The 17,699-nt window shown below is 35.4% G+C and overlaps 1 protein-coding gene across 1 annotated transcript in view; it reads left to right on the top strand.

The window, feature by feature from the left end:
• ARID4A (AT-rich interaction domain 4A) overlaps window positions 1-17,699 on the top strand; it is a 59,289-nt gene that overhangs the window by 18,715 nt on the left and 22,875 nt on the right. The window contains exons 9-15 of the mRNA XM_024731452.1: window positions 853-932; window positions 2,558-2,634; window positions 3,019-3,185; window positions 13,255-13,327; window positions 14,367-14,461; window positions 14,615-14,712; window positions 15,255-15,486. Coding sequence (XP_024587220.1) covers window positions 853-932; window positions 2,558-2,634; window positions 3,019-3,185; window positions 13,255-13,327; window positions 14,367-14,461; window positions 14,615-14,712; window positions 15,255-15,486 — 822 coding nt within the window. The remainder of the gene's footprint in view (window positions 1-852; window positions 933-2,557; window positions 2,635-3,018; window positions 3,186-13,254; window positions 13,328-14,366; window positions 14,462-14,614; window positions 14,713-15,254; window positions 15,487-17,699) is intronic.

Raw genomic sequence — 17,699 nt, 5'->3', positions numbered from 1 at the left:
TATTTAAGTTTAAATTGTAACTTAATTAATATTAAATAGAATTAAAAATTCAGTCTCTCAGTTGAACTGGCCACATTTCAGGTGCTCAGCCCCATGTGATTCATTGCTGCTATATTGGTCAGTGCCGACAGAGAACATTTCCATCATTGCATAAAGTTCTGTGGTTGGTGCTCGATTACCACAGAGGGGCTAATGTTGAGCAGGTACAGTTCAGCAATTTATTAGTAGTCTTTAATGTTTTTTAAATATTAAATTCTATAAAGAATATACAGAGATTGGTTAGTTACAAATGTTAAGACATTCGTTATTTTTAAAAGTTAAGAAATTTAAAAGTTCTTCACTCAGATTTTCTTTGACTTGTTTAAATACTAAAAATTGTACATGCCTTGGTAAGAATGGGAACTTAGGTGCTTATTTTAATCAAATAGCCAGATTTCAAAATTGATCCTGATTTAAGTGCATTTAAAAAAATATATAATATGGCATGTCTTCATCGTAGATCATACATTTTGTTTTTTGGACAGTAAATGAGTTATTATTATTTGGCTTAGAATAAATCCTAATATTTTTTAAGTGGTCACATTATGGTTTATATTTCATTAATTATTCATTTTATTATCTAATGACTGTGTATATTAAATATCTAGAAAGCCAATATGCTAAAGAAAAATTATAAGGCAATCTTTTGTAAGTAAATTTATTATGGTATGGAAGCTGTTGACAATGAACCTATTTCTTGTCAAATATAATCATTTCAAGAAGTTAGGGGATCCAGAACTGTTATTTTAAAAAATATATTCTTTCTTTGAGTAGGGAAAGTAGTAATCAATCTGCTTTTATTTTATATTTCAGGTAGTATCTCCCAGTTGTAATGATGATATCACAGTGAAAAAAGACCAATGTTTAATTCGGTCATTTATCGATTCTAAATTGTGAGTAATGAATCACTTAATAGTGTTACATTGGGAGAAAAAAATGGAAATCAAGACTTTATTTTTTAAAATTTAATCATTTCATGAACTGAGAAGTTGTTACCTAATATGTTTTGACTTTTTTGTAATGTAGGTTATTTAAAAAAATTTTTTTTTAATTTATTTTATTTTTGGCTGCCTTGGGTCTTCACTTGCTGTGCGCGGGCTTTCTCCAGTTGCGGCGAGTGGGGGCTACTCATCATTGTGGTGCGCGGGCTTCTCATTGCGGTGGCTTCTCTTGTTGTGGAGCACAGTCTCTAGGCACACAGGCTTCAGTAGTTGCAGCATGTGGGCTCAGTAGCTGTGGCTCGCGGGCTCTAGAGTGCAGGCTCAGTTGCTGTGGCGCATGGGCTTAGTTGCTCCGTGGCATGTGGGATCTTCCTCGACCAGGGCTTGAACCCGTGTCCCCTGCATTGGCAGGCAGATTCTTAACCACTGTACCACCAGGGAAATCCCTAAAATTTTTATATAAAAACTGAACAATAGTATTTGAGAATAATATTTAAAAACTTTTAAAATAAAGCATAGTATTGATTTTCTCTTTAATTGTAAGAATTCTTTTTTAAATTTATTTTATTTATTTATTTATTTTTGGCTGCGCTGGGTCTTCATTGCTGCATGCGGGCTCTCTCTAGTTGTGGCGAGCAGGGGCTACTCTTCTTTGCGGTGCTCGGGCTTCTCATTGCGGTTGCTTCTTTTGTTGTGGAGCAAGAGCTCTAGGCGTGCAGACTTCCAGCAGTTGTGGTTTATGGGCTATAGAGACCAGGCTCAGTAGTTGTGGCGCATGGGCTTAATTGCTCCACGGCATGTGGGATCTTCCCGGATCAGGGCTGGAACCTGGGTCCCCTGCATTGGCAGGCAGATTCTTAACCACTGAGCCATCAGGGAAGCCCTAATTGTAAGAATTCTTTATTTTTATTATGTGTACTATTTCATATTATAAAACATGAAATTTACTTTTAATAGAATTTATATTACTAGAATAATTATTTTGACTTTTTTTCTGATTAAATGTCAGATTTTGAACTCCAATAAAAATTAATTTAAAATAAGGTCAGAGTTTTAGAAACCTTCCTTCACTTCAACTTTGCTTTGTTTCCAAAAAATGTAAAATTATGTATTTATTGAGTTGTGATTGTCTGAAAATTTGATACCATAATATATCTTACAGTGATAAAAATATTTTAATGTTACCATCTATTAAATTTTTCATACTGAACTGAATAGTAAATTTGAGAAATATGAAAGATCAAAATAGACACTATAAGGAAAATACCATGCTGATATAAATAAACTACCCCATATTGTAGGTAAGAGGGTTGCATAAATTGAAATATTACAAATGTGAGGCTCTCAAATTAGTGTGCTTTGAGTATGTGAATCTTTAGAATTAAGATATTAGCTTTGCCTATATTACCTCTTGCCCTTTATTAAGGATTAGGATATACATGGTCTTTTTAAAACAACTTATAAGTAAAATAATTTTGATTTTGAGATTTATATTTTCTGTGTGTTAACATGACTCTTTAAGTGATAATTCTTATTTAGTAATGGTTTCCCTCCTATTTATTTTTCTCTGTAATTAGTTATTCTATAGCAAGAAAGGATATCAAGGAAGTAGACATTCTCAATCTACCTGAATCTGAGCTCTCTGCTAAACCAGGTAAAATAAGGATGAATCAATCCATTATTTCATGATGTGACTAAATGGCAAATTTAGTGGCAAAAGCAAGACTGAATATTTTCTGGTGCCATTTTAACTGTTTAGAGTTGATATCCACTCTTCTTTAATGCCTTTTTTAAATATCTAGATAAAGTATTTGACCTTAATTCTTTGTATGTTTTATCACTAACATTTCTGACAGTATTCCCTAGAGAAAAATAAACATTAATATAATATTATAACTTATATGTTCAAATTTACTGTATCATTTTAGAAATGACAGCTGAATTTGAATACAGATCTTCTGACTCTGAATGTCATGGCTTTGTATTATTCTGTGGTGCTAATTCCATAACAAGTGCTGAAGTACATTTTTACTTTTAGGGCTGCAGAAAGCAAGCATCTTCTTAAAAACTAGAGTTGTTCCTGATAATTGGAAAATGGATATAAGTGAAATCCTTGAGTCATCCAGTAGTGATGATGAAGTTGGCCCAGCTGAAGAAAATGATGAAGAGAAGGAAAAGGAGGCCAAAAAGGAAGAAGAAGAGATGGTAGGTGAAATTTCATGTTTGTAACATATGAAAACATTTCAATACTCTAAAAACAATACCTTCATATATTTTCCCTGTGTTTAGATTCTTTATATTATTTATTGCTGTCTTTTTCTAGCTCAGCTTTATTTGGGGAAGGGGGAGCTTTCTGGCTTTTAGCTTAGTGGGCAAATCAGAACTAATTTTTAGTGGGTAAGAGATTACAAAGAAGAACTTTTCAGGTTAAATGAGCAGCAAGTGCAGACTTTTTTTTTAATAACATCTTTTCCAAATAACCAAGGAGGAAGGAAATGTAACTTTTAGGTATATTACATGTGTTAACTCATTTAAATTATTGCCAGATGGAGTAACTGTTGTTATTCTACTTTAAAGAGAAAAGTGAGGGTCAGAAAGATTAAATAACTTTCCAAAGATGACACAGCTCAAATGTGGAGAGCAGGGATTTGAACACAGGTCTGGTCTGTCTTAACTTTGAAATTTCACCTCTTTCAGACATTTCACAGTATCTCAGGGATAATGAGGATTAAAAAAATCCTATCTAAATGGAAGAATATTTCATTTGGCAGTTGGATAAATCATAGAAAAGATTTAGATTGTATTTTATAGGTGCTAATGGTTTTCTTTGTAATATCACTGTGTTGTTAAGAATGTATATGTAATTGTAGGAAATCATTCATGAAGTACCACGTAATTGCTTTCATGAATATTGCTGTCTATTTTTTCAGCAGTGTTTTGTCAAGTGGGATAAATGTCCAGTATAGTTTTGGTTGTTATGAGGTAAAGGGGCTTCGGGGCAGACAAAGAGAATGAGTTTACTGAAAAAGACCTATTTGAGCATGAGAAATATTTGCTTGGAAAATGTGGAATGTTTGTTTCTGTTTTACATACACAAATAAGAATTTCTGAAACAAAATGAGTGTACTTGTATGTGATATAGGGCATAGGGTGTTTCTTCCCTTTTACTTCCCCTGCAGTATTCGGCTTTTTGCACTCTGAAATCAGAATGGCGGTTCATACTTACAGGCTGCCTACAGAGTTGCCATAGTAACGGGCTGTTGGTTTTAAGTGAGCATGCTCGGAAAGACAGGAAGGTTTTGCAGAGGCTTGGCGGGTTGCCAATGGAGGTTTGCCAGATGCTTTGAAATGGGCTGTCTTTCTTTTCCTTTCATGTAATGTCTGATTTTTATGTGGAAGAGAATGTAAGTAGTGCTGTATAACCCTGCGGATGCTATGCCCTAAGAGGAAAAGCAAATATTGCAAGTCAGACTGAAAAATGTTCAGATACTGTACTGATTAAGTAGAAGGGGAATCTAACCATTTTACATGTGAAAGAAAATGCAGCATATAGGTAAGATTTTTTTTATATGTTACCATTTTGATTGCCAAAAATGAGGTTAAATAAGAATTTTAGGTATTGATGATTTGGCTGATATGGTAGGACTCGTAACCAAGCGTAATTGTTTCATGTAAAAGAGACAGTAGGAGTCTATTTTTAGAATATCAGAGGATGAAGGCTATTTTTCTGAAACATAAGGTAGAGTTTGAAATGAAAATGATAATGACAGTTTGGAAAAATTTGGGATTTAAAGTCTAAATATTAAATGTGATTTTTGTATTTTATCTGTATTTATTTATAGATTATATGTTTTCAGGGTAAATAGGCCACATTTTCAGGGTGTGAACTGTTGGAGTCTGGTTTTGCTTTTTTTTTTTTTTTAAATTAACATTGAAACATGGAAGTTAGGATCTTATATTGCCAAATACTGAAATACATAGTCTCTTTATTTTTGCTAATACTTTTGATTTGCATCCCTTTCAAAATGCATTTTCCCTGATCCCCACCCCCCCAAAAAACCTGAAATTTTAAACAAAGAGGGTTAAAAAGGCTGAGTAGTACGGGTAGAGAGTATGGCTGTAAAATAGTAAGTAGTAAATAGTGGTCTTATTATAGCTATTAATTTTGTAAAAGTAATAATGTTTTATTTTAGCTGTGAGTAAATGTTAGTAAAAAAGAATGAAGAGCAGAGGCAAGCTCTGTTACCTATTGTTTGCAGGTAGTAAGTAAAGAAATTTAAAAAGGTAAGGACCTTTGTAAGGATAGTATCTTCTTAAAATGTGTTACTTAAATTATGAACTGTTAAAATTAAGTGAACCAAGATGCTTTTCATCTACTAAAGAAAGAAAAGCACAATCGCAAATGTAGTCATTGATTATATGATTATTTAAAACTATTTTTCAGATATTCATTTTCATGCATATACTTCATTGAATTACCTAATAGAAACTAATTTCCTCTTTTCCTCTGGCTGTACAAGTAGATTTTCTTTAGTGAGGTTGGGTTGCTTTAGAAAAAAAAAAATCAGCTGCATTTCTTGCTCTTGGATTTAAGATTTAGATGCTGAATCATTCTAACCTGTCTTGGACAGTAATTTTTAAAAATTTGATATATTGTAAAAGTGAAAAGCAGCTTAATCTATATTTAGCAAAGGAAAAAAATGGATATGGTATAAAATGAATTAAAATCTGATAAGCCAGGGCCTACCTGGCTTAGTCATTACAGGCCTTTACTATATAAGTGAGGCTAAGCTGTTATATTTACATTACAGATCATATTCTTCCCAAAATGTAATTATGCTATGCTTTCCATGAGGATCTAATGTTGCTTGACAATGATCAAAAAGATCTTTTATAATATTCTGTAAACCACTGTAACAATACTTTAGCCAGCCATTTGGTGTTTGTAAATTTTATGCAGTAGAATCATACAAGTGTTAGATACTTCTGCAGTACTAATGGGCAGTGCACATTGTTTTTATATTTGATACTTTGAGTACCCTAACATAGCCTTAATCAGGAGATTTGAGACTTACTGTGGAGGAGCATCTTTTATACTTAATATTATTTTGAATTCCTAAGCATTGGTAGTTCAGGATTTGAGTACAAGAAATATATTTCATACTATTACTGGGTAGGAAGAGACTTGAGAGTCTGACAGGAAGTAGGTCCTACCTATATTGATGACTCTACATTTTAAGTCATTGATAATTATATTGAAAAAGGATCTGGAGAATATTTTTGTGGGTATTACTTAAATGTCTTTTGTTAGGACATTTTTATATTAGAAAAGATATTACTGAATTTCCTTTTGAGCTTTGAAATTGATTGAAAAGTTCGTGTAAACATAAACAATGATGTCAGGTATTCATTTACTCCTGACTTATATTCACTTTGGATGAATGTAGGAGAGTTGTCTAAGGGTAAAATAAATAGGTGAATGTTTAGAAAACTGAATATCAGGTGGGAATTTGACTAGTCTTAGTTCTTTTATCCTTTTGGTTTGCTATAGGTAGGCTTATATGTTGGGCCCTTTCAAAAATCTCCTCTAATTTCATATTTAGTAATGAAAATTAGAATTTAGTGAATTTTTATAAGAAATGCTCTTTTTTTTTTTTTTTTTTTGGCCTCTCCTGTTGCGGAGCACAGGCTCGGGACGCGCAGGCTCAGCGGCCATGGCTCATGGGCCCAGCCGCTATGCGGCATGTGGGATCTTCCCGGACCGGGGCACGAACCCGTGTCCCCTGCATCGGCAGGCAGACTGTCAACCACTGCACCACCAGGGAAGCCCAAGAAATGCCCTTTTTTGTTTAGAAGTATTGACACCCATTTCTCCAGTCGTTGAACTTCTAGGGATCACTGTTAAATTTAATTCCTAGGATTACATTCCCCTATTAAAAAATCATAAGTGCTTGAACTTTTTAGTTCATCGAAATGTGAGTTTTTTTTTTTTAATGTTTAAATCAAGTGTTTTTTGTGTATTTATGCCTTTTTGTAGATAACCATAAAGGCATTTGTTAGTAATCTTTCGAGATCACTTTGGGTATAAACCTATAGTAAATGCTTGATAACTCAGGAAAATCCTGTTAAGTCAATAAAATTTACAGAAAAATTTAAAGGTAATATTAGTATTTTAGGTATATCTAATAACTCCAGCTGCCAATCAGGTGTTTCTAAGCAGACCCTATAAAGCCAACCTTCAATGAATAACTGAGACTTTAGCTTGCATTCAAATGTAATAACTTATCTGCTAAGGTCTTAAAGTGTAGCCTGTTAAATAAGCAAGCAAAAATGTCCTAATGTCTTTAGCAAAACCTTTCTTCACAGTGTTAGCATAAGACTCTAACCAAATTAGGATCACCTCATCAGATTAATGAGGATTGTACATTTGTACACACAAATACACCTACATTTTAATGTACTTATAGAAAAAGGTATTTTATAGTTGTGTTAGTAAGACTGATTTTAAAACCTTAGATTTGATAGCATGTGAACCACAGCTTGATGACTGAAAGTAAGATATATGTACCTTTTAAAATGGGGGGGGGGAATTACTAATTTGTTATAGGCAGGTTGTTTGTAAACTGTTTTGTGAAATTATAAAACAGTGTCTTACCACATAATGAATATATTAGGCATGACATGTGGTTTCTGAAATTTTCTGTTTAAGTGTACACGACAGAGAATGGTACCACTCTAAATTTTATGATGAACAAATTTCACTGGGCCTTCAATACTATTAGTCGGTTCTCAGTTTCTATAATCTAATCATTATCTCCTCCATTAAGCCAGCAACGCTACCCCCACTCCACTCACTTTGGAAAGAAACTAGGAGCTTCAAATTGGGAGCCAGCTCTAAACCCCACCTGCCTGCTCTCCTTCCCTTAATGTACAATTGATAGTATGTTGTCCTCTTCTGTAAGATGAGTCCATCTTTTTAGGCTCTGGATCTCATTCCCTTCTTTCTTGTCTTAGACTGTGAAGTATCTCTTTTCTTTCCAGCATCTTTAATCTATTCCTTTGTGTTGTAGCTTTCTTACCAGCTTTTAAAAACATGCTTACATCTCTTCCAACCTTCTAGCAACCTGTCCAGATTCCTTCCACCAACCCCTCCACCTTATGGCCAGATTGCTCAGAGGTATATACACTGTTCTATTTCCTGACACTACCACCCTGCCCCCCGTTCACTCTTAATTCACTGCAGTGCATCTTGTACTTCCACCACACCTAAAACAACTTAACTAAGGTCACCAGTGACCTCCAACAAATTTTCGTGCTAAGTCCAACAAATTTTTGTCATGATTTCATTTGACTCCTTAGTAGGCATTCAGCATCTTTGACATGCCTACCTTCTTAAATCACTTGACATACATGACGTTGCATTTTTTTCTGGTTTACTTCGTAACTAAATGATGTAATGACTCCAAATCTATATGTGCATCAAAGATGTCTCTTTCTTAACTCCAGACATTTATATTAAAATTCCAATGAGAATTTCTTCATATTTTGTAAGTCCTCAAACTCTGTATGTGCAAGACTGCACTCATCTTTTCCCCAAAACCTGTCCTTTCCCTGTTTGTTCCTAATTCACTTGAATAGAAGCACCATCCCCCCAATTACTCAAGCTAGATAACCTTAATCCTCTCACTCTTGCCTCCCTATCCAATGAGACATCAGATCCTGTCTCTTCTACTTACTTTATAGCTCTCAAATTTGCCCACTTCCTTCAGTTCCTACTCTCTGTCACCTTAGTTCAAGCCACTCTTCTTTTCACCTAGCTAGACTGGTGCAGTAGCAACTTGTTCTTTCCATGTCCATGCTTTCCCTACTCCAGTCTGTCCCTCTGTACTGCATCGAAGTAGGTTTTTTAAAACTAGAAATATAAAAATAGATTCCTCTTGGAATAAATTAATTTGGGGGCACAAAAATAAAAATAAAAGTAAATACCAGTCATTGACAATAAAACTGACTAAAATCAGCATGTCTTTAACTTCATGGAACTTATTGAGCACTTATAACATGTTGAAACTTTGAGGACAACAAACATGAATAACCTAAACTAAAAAAAAATCTCAGCATTAACACCTCTCTCTCACTCTCCCATGCTCTCTTTTCTCTCTGCTTCAGGGGGAGGGGTCATCTTTCCATCATCAGGTGGCAAGACTAATTCAGGCATTGATCCTCTCTTTGTGGACTGTGACAGTAGCTCCCCTTTCCCTTCCAATCCATCAAACTCAGAGAACTTTTAAAAATACAAATCTGACCTAATTCCTCTCTAGCTCTCTCAAACCTCACATCTACCCAGAGTGTCCAGTTCTGATTCTCTAACATATCATTACAAAGTCCTTTCCTAATCACAGCCTGCCTTTGCAAGCCTCATGTTTATCCTGTTTGCTCTTGTTCCCAGGCTGTATGCTCTTCCCTCTTCTGAGGCTTTCCCTACTATTACCACCATCACCGCAGCCCCAGCAGAACCATTCATCCCCTCACCTTGCTCCTGTATTCTTTTATGTATTTTACAACACTTACCACATTTTGTCGAATTGGCTGGTTTTACATTTCCACACCTCCTGCCAGACTTGAGGGCCAAAAGTTTTCTGATTTGAATTGCAATACTTTTGCAAAAGTCTGTGATTCATGGTAACTATCAAAAATGCTTGAGCTGTATTTGAAGACATAGTGTCCAAGGTCAGAAAATACATAATCTAGTAGTAGATAGATATACAACTACTATAATACTAGGAAGTTATGCTCCTGCTAACTAAAATTGTAAGTTTCTTAAAATTTTGATCATATTCATGCCTCTTCTATATTCTTAGCGCCCTTCCCTGCCCTGGCATTTTACGGGGTGCATAGTTACTCTTCACATCCTTGACTAAATGAAGGGAAGAAGGCTCAACAGCAGTCTAGTGGGCTCCACCTCCCATTATTATAGCCCTATCCCACTTCAGAACCCTTGAGGGATGGAAAACCCTCTTGGCTCCCAACCGGGAGAGAGTCCCTGCAGGTACTGTGATAACAAGTGCCACCCCCATACAAAAGTCATAAAGGCAGTCTTCAAGTTGGAGGCATTTTCTACCATGTGCAATTTTACTCTAAGGTGACTAACAAGACAGCTGTTTTTGAAAAAAAAATGATTGTGAAGAATTACTTATTGTAAGAGATTAAGCAGTTTTGAGTTTTGCAAAGACCATCAGGTAAATTTAAAACTTTGTTTATAGCATCTTTTTTTTTTTTTTACTCGAAATAAATTTCCTTTCAAGCAGGCAGTTGTTTTTAAGTAGAATTTTTTATTCATTTATATCTTGTTTTTACACCTGATAACTGCATTCTGAACTTAAAATTTTATGGCCATAGTTTCTCATGGTACTTAAAACACTCTTGACATCTACTAACTTTTAATTCCAATGAATTTAAACTACCGATTTTTATCTATAAAACTATATTCTTAATTAAGAATTTATCAAATGTTTGGTAAAACCTTAATAAATACCTTATTTGCAATTGATGGGTTCATTTTGTTTACTTGCTTTTGGAAGAAACTTTGATTTCAAACCAGTGCTTTTTAAAAACAATTGCTTTTACATATACTGCATACAACAGTCTTCTTTGAATTCTGTAAGATCATAAATACTAAAAATGAGGTGTTAGTCTGAGGAGAGACTATTGTGATTACGAGGGACAGGCAAAGCATAGACCCAGTCTGGTATAAGTTGTTTTTATTTTTTTCCCCATACCAGAAGTCCTTAAAATTAGTATCTGAAATGATTCTTAGGCTACCAGATTACTCTTTTCTTGAGTTAACTCATTGGCAGTTGTTCTCACAACCTTGTAAAAGCAAAATTTTTTAATGCAGTTGGGGAAAAAATTGCCATGTCTTGATCTGAGTATTTAGTAAAGACCTTTATTACTCTGTAGTGATTATTAAGTCTGTATGTATATTGCTAACTATTAAGTCTGTATATTGCTAATTTTTTTTTTTTTTTTGCGGTACGCGGGCCTCTCACTATTGTGGCCTCTCCTGTTGCGGAGCACAGGCTCCGGATGTGCAGGCTCAGTGGCCATGGCTCACGGCGTGCCCAGCCGCTCTGTGGCATGTGGGATCTTCCCGGACCAGGGCACGAACCCGTGTCCCCTGCATCGGCAGGCGGACTCTCAACCACTGCGCCACCAGGGAAGCCCGTGTATTGCTAATTTTTGAGGCTTACTAGAACTTCGAATTAAGTTTCTTAAATTTTGTTAAACTGAAAGTACTCCGATGCTATGTCATTTTTTTTTTTAAAGAAGATGTTGAGGGTAGGAGTTTATTAATTAATTAATTAATTTTTGCTGTGTTGGGTCTTCGTTTCTGTGCGAGGGCTTTCTCTAGTTGTGCCAGGTGGGGGCCACTCTTTATCGCGGTGCGCCGACCTCTCACTATCACGGCCTCTCTTCTTGCGGAGCACAGGCTCCAGACGCGCAGGCTCAGTAGTTGTGGTTCACGGGCCTAGTTGCTCCGCGGCATGTGGGATCCTCCCCAACCAGGGCTCAAACCCGTGTCCCCTGCATTAGCAGGCAGATTCTCAACCACTGAGCCACCAGGGAAGCCCTGTAAGTCATTCTTCATGAATGTACTGAAAGAAAAAAAAAGACTGTACTGAGGGAAAGACTTTTCCGTTGATTGCCTCATGCTTTTTATATTATATATTTTAATCGACCTTGATTGCCTCATGTTTTTTTAAATATATTTTAATTAACTACATGTTTATTGATCTTGGCTATATTATTAGCTGTTAAAAACTTAAAAAATTTATTTTGCTCTCTGGATTGTGAGCACTCAATATTTATTGCTTGACAGTTGCCTTTGCTTTGAATATGGCTTTGAAAGACAAAAGTCTGAATTCTTGTTTTGAAACATGGAAAAATAGTAGTACTCTGGGGCTTCCCTGGTGGCACAGTGGTTAAGAATCCGCCTGCCAATGCAGGGGACACGGGTTCGAGCCCTGGTCCGGGAAGATCCCACATGCTGCGGAGCAACTAAGCCCGTGTGCCACAACTACTGAGCCCATGCACCACAACTATTGAAGTCCGCGCGCCTAGAGCCCGTGCTCCACAACAAGAGAGGCACCGCAATGAGAAGCCCGCGCACCATAACGCAGAGCAGCCCCTGCTCGCTGCAACTAGAGAAAGCCCGCAGGCAGCAACGAAGACCCATTGCAGCCAAAAATAAATAAATCTATTAAAAAAAAAAAAAGTAGTACTCTGAAATTAAATTATGATAATTTATATGAAAGAAATATATCAGTGTTATCTTTGTTTCTCCATAGTATTGTTAAACTTCAAGAATTTTCCCAAATATTAATTTATAAGTAGTCTATCAGAAAAGGAAATATTTTATTAAAACCCAAGATCCATTTGTTTGCATAAGAAGAAATCATTAGGTTTATATAATTAGTAAAATGTAACACACAAATAGGTATTTGTAGGAATAGTTGTTTCTGTATGAATGTTTCCATTAATTTTTTTTTCCATAGAACTAAATTGTAGTTATGTATCTAGTTTCCTTCCTTAAGAAATAATTTTCATTGTTCTATTTTAAGGGGTTGCAAAGTCAACTACAGAGGCCCTGCAAGAAAGGCAAATGAGAAAAGCAGGCTACTGTGATACAAGAGGGGCTGGTGGAGTCTGGGACAAAATAAAATTTATATGGCTCATTTACATGCATTTAAATTTCTTTAAAACATTGTGCTATCCAAACAAAAAACATTTGCCATGTGACTTCGCAGCCTCTGGTTTATATTCATTCAACAGTAACAAAATTTTAATATTAGTATGTGGATTATTTTAAAATAATAAATACATTTGTAATTATTATGCTTATCTATCGGTATATTCCTATGGGCCACATGCTATTTTGAGGATTTTTTAAAAAACACCAGATGAGGTGAAAACACTCTCACCCCATTCCTAAACCTTTTCCTCATGGCTAATCTTAGTCCCCACAGAGATAATTAATGGGAAGCTTCAAGTGATAAATGGGGTGAAGAGTAGAGATTGTATATCCTGACAGTCACATCAAACCAGCTCTATCAAAATATGAATTAAAGTATGGCATTGTAGGATTTTGAGAAAAATTCATATTTTCTGGCTTCATTAAAATTTTATCCCCTTACCTTGGTTTCCCAAAACAAAAAACGAAGAAGACAGTGTATCTCCTATTCATTGTTCTGTATATTTATATAGTTTATCTTTACAGCCTGAGGAAGAACCTGATCCTGAAGAGAGGGACAGCTTCCTTCAACAGCTTTATAAGTTTATGGAAGACAGAGGTATTTTCATGCTTATTATTTAAAAGCAGGCATTTCTGGGAATTCCCTGGCAGTCCAGTGATTAGGTCTCAGCGTTCTCACTGCTGAGGGCCCAGGTTCAGTCCCTGGTCTGGGAACTAGTGCGGCATGGCCAAAAAAAAAAAAAAGTAGACATTTCTTTTACTGTTTTATATTCTAGGTTTATGTATTATTTTTGTTCAAATCATGGTACAGGGATTTGGATTTCAAGCCTAAGAATCAGTTATAGCTGATAATAATAGTATTGGGAATAAAGACAACTACTAATGTCTAGTTTGAGTACAAATGTAGAGGAAAAGTAGTTTTGGTATAGTTAAATTTTATCTTCTTGAGACTTATGAAACCAGAAAATATTATAATAATATTTGAGTAATAGAAAGTGAACAATCACCATGTGAATTTACATACCCACTATTTACTAATGGCGTTTTTGTGGCAAGTGAACTAGTCTGATCCTTGGTCTCAGCAAATTAAACATAATAGCCCCTATCTAAATGGAGTAGGATTTCTAATAAAGTTAGAAGAAATAGAAGCTTTATAAATCATCATACTTACTGGCATTATGTAAGTCCTGGAAATCCTCAGATAAATCAGTTCTAGTAGCCTTCAGCAATGATCCTTCAGATGACTGCCACCCATCTTAACGTTTGTGTTGAAGCATTCAAAATGGAACCATGGCCTAAAATGTGCCCTTTCCATTGTATGTTTTCTTGCCCAGGCTTCTTGAACCAGCAACATCATTGGCTACACCTTGCAGGCCCAAGGTTTGATTTAGTTTTATCCAATTCAGTGGCAGTTAGAGAGGTTATTTTATTAGTTGTGGCAGTAAAACTAAAGACCACCGCAATACTGTGTAAAGAATATAGAGAATATTTTGTGTTGTCTTATATAATTTGAGGTCCTTTAAATATATGCCTCTGATTAGTGATATTTGGGAAATTAGAAATTGATAAGCTTTGTTTTCAACTTAGTATTTTCCGTTGGAATTAACATGGTATTTCTGCTCTCTGATATTTAAAAGGTACTCCAATCAACAAACCACCTGTTTTGGGCTATAAAGATCTCAATCTCTTCAAACTCTTCAGACTGGTTTATCATCAAGGTGGATGTGACAAGGTAAGTAAGACTGTAATGCAAAGTTAAATTGTCTGATGTTGCACTATAATATGTACTTTAGGTAATAAGCACATTTTCTTAATGAACATACAGTATTAGTGTAAAGATTATTTCCCTTTGCAAACATTAACAAATAAAAACTTAATTTTCCAGATTGATAGTGGTGCTGTATGGAAGCAAATTTATATGGACCTTGGCATTCCTATTTTGAATTCAGCTGCTTCCTACAATGTAAAAACTGCTTATAGAAAGTAAGTAGTATAGTTTATTCATCAAAGAATACATATTTACAAGGAGTATTTTCCACTTAATTTGTTAACAGTTAAATAAGAACACATCAGTCGAAGAACATTAAAGTCAGAGAAAGTATATGAAAAGGTTTCGGTTAATAAATACTGTGATTGAAAGTTATTTCAGTGTACCAAGTCTGCTTTACTCCATTTTTCATGTTCTGATTTTCTTTTCAAAATCACAGGTACAGGCAGTGTTTATAGTCTGAAATTACGATACATGTTATAGAGTTGTACCTTTTGTGGTGAACAGCCTTCACATCAAAACTATGACAGCTGTGTTCACTTATCACAAGCTCAGATTTTTCAGGAAAGAAATTTTATTTTCTGATCAATATTTTTGTCTGTTTTCCTATATAAAACACCAATAAATCAGTAACAGAAAAAATACTTTGTAAAAAAAAGGCTTGAGTTTTCCTTTTCAAAAAACGTGTGCGTTTAATATAGTATTCAAGTTAAATGTAAAGACTAAGATTTCTTAAAATGAAATACTGTTTGTTTAGGTATCTCTATGGTTTTGAGGAGTACTGCCGTTCTGCAAATATTCAGTTCAGAACTGTTCACCACCATGAACCAAAAGTAAAAGAGGAAAAAAAAGACTTAGAAGAATCCATGGAAGAGGCTCCAAAAGTAGATCAAGAAATGCCTTTAGTAGAAGTGAAGAGTGAACCTGAGGAAAATATTGATTCAAACAGTGAAAGTGAAAGAGAAGAAACAGAATTAAAATCTCCAAGGGTAAGTAGTTAAGACTAGTTTTATCTAGTTCATTTTTAGCATTATTTTAACCTTTTTATTATGGGCATTTTCAGATATACACAAAAATACTCCTATGAACCTAGTTTATTTTCCAGTATTTGGTTGTGCTTCAGCCAGGCTAGCCTAGCTCCCTTTCTCTAAATATACCACATATTATTTCTTCTGCCTGAAAAAACATTCCTCCTCTTGTTCTGTTTATGTTTGTTCAAGTCATTCTCATCTGGGGTCAGTCTCAGATATTCACTTCCGTCAAGTCTTTTGCTAAAGTGTCACCTCACTGAAGCCTATCCTGGTCACCTTACCTAAAATTGTAACCTGCCTCCTCTCTTTGGCACTGGCAATCGCTCTAACGTTGCTGTTTCTATCTGTAATTTACTTACTTGTTCAGTTTACTATTTATTGTTTCTTTTACCCCACTCTGGACTAGTATCACAGTCCACAAGGGCAGGGATTAGTGTTTATTCCATTAATTGAGAGATCCCAGGCATCTAGAATAGTGCCTGGCACATAGTAAGGACTTATTAAATAGTTGTTGAGTGCATGAATCTCCTCTTTATAATACCTGTGCCCTCAGCCAGGTGGGATCTTTTCTTTCTCTTGACTTCACAACACACAGTACAGCTCTTGTGGCAGTTTTTCATGCTCTGCCTTGTTTCCTAGTCATGTGCACACTGGTTTTATGTTCTAACTCTACTCTTCCTCTCCATTAGTATATAACTCAAATCAGGAATTGTCCCTCACTATTTTGATCTTTGTCTGATGATGTCTGCACAGTAGGATTTATCAAATTTTAGAAGTAGAAAGAAAATTTAATCACACTGTCAAAGATTAGTTCGCTTATTGTAATGCATCTTATTTTTCAGTGAAATTGTATTTAAAAGAAAAGGTGAAATCATCTTCTCTTTTATTTGCTCAGAAACCATTTTTTAAAACTGTCCATTTTATCATCTAGTAAATGGAATCTTCTAGTGAATTTCATGAAACATCCAAAGTGGTTTGTTTGTTTCTTTTCTTTCTTTAATTTTTAAAAATTGTGGTAAATACACATAACATAAAATTTATCATCTTCACCATTTTTACATGTGCAGTTCAGTGGCATTAACTGCATTCACATTGTTGTACAACCATCACCACCGTCCATCCCCAGAACTTTTTTCATCTTGCAAAACTGAAACTGTACCTGTTAAACAGTAACTCCTCATTCCTCTCTTCCCCAGTCTCTGGCAACCACCCTTCTACTTTCTATGAATTTGACTACTCTAGGTACTTCATATAAGTGGAAATTATGTAGTATTTGTCCTTTTGTGACTGGTTTATTTCACTCTGCATAAGGTCTTCAAGGTTCATCCATGTATTGGTGCGCGGGCCTCTCACTGTTGTGGCCTCTCTCTCATTGCGGAGCACAGGCTCCGGACACACAGGCTCAGCGGCCATGGCTCACGGGCCTAGCCGCTCCGCGGCATGTGGGATTCTCTGGACCGGGGCACGAGCTCGTGTCCCCTGCATCGGCAGGCGGACTCTCAACCACTGCACCACCAGGGAAGCCCTTCCTTCCTTTTTAAGACTGAATAATATCCCTTGTATGTATTGTGGACATACTTCCTTGTCATTACATAAAGACCCTCCTCATCTTTATGTAAAACATCTGCAGAGTACTGCGTAGTATGGAGGTATCATAAATTTACCTTCCTCAAGATTTTGTCCAATTTTTTATGATTATAAAAAGTGATGCAAAAAAAAAAAAAAAAAGTGATGCAATAAATATGCTTGTAAAAATGTCCTCCCCATTTATCTCAGTATAGAGGTTTGTAAAAATGTTCTCCTCATTTATCTGAATACAGAGGCCAGACTTCTAAAAATGGGATTTCTGGGATAAAGGTATAAGTTATACAAACCTAAATTTTGATGGATAACAGATGCTTTCATTCATTTACCTACAAATATTTAAAGAGCACCTGCCATGTGCCAGGCACTGTCTAGATCTGAGGTTACAGAAGTAAATAAGACAGAGACCCTGCCCTCATGGAACTTACATTTAAGTTCTTTTTTTCCCCGACCTTTGATGTTTAAATAGCACATAGTCGGCAACTCGGTAAAACATTTGTTATACTGAGATATTGTTAAGTATTCTAGTGCTCCCAAAGTTCTTGGCTCTTTTTTTATCCTCACTTTATTCCAAGTAGAAGGGAATT

Source organism: Neophocaena asiaeorientalis, unplaced genomic scaffold (assembly GCF_003031525.2).
Source record: "Neophocaena asiaeorientalis asiaeorientalis breed wild unplaced genomic scaffold, Neophocaena_asiaeorientalis_V1.1 scaffold603, whole genome shotgun sequence".
NCBI classification, from domain to species: domain Eukaryota; kingdom Metazoa; phylum Chordata; class Mammalia; order Artiodactyla; family Phocoenidae; genus Neophocaena; species Neophocaena asiaeorientalis.
Note: the sequence above shows the minus strand (reverse complement) of the source record. Positions and strands in the feature narration are given on the sequence as shown.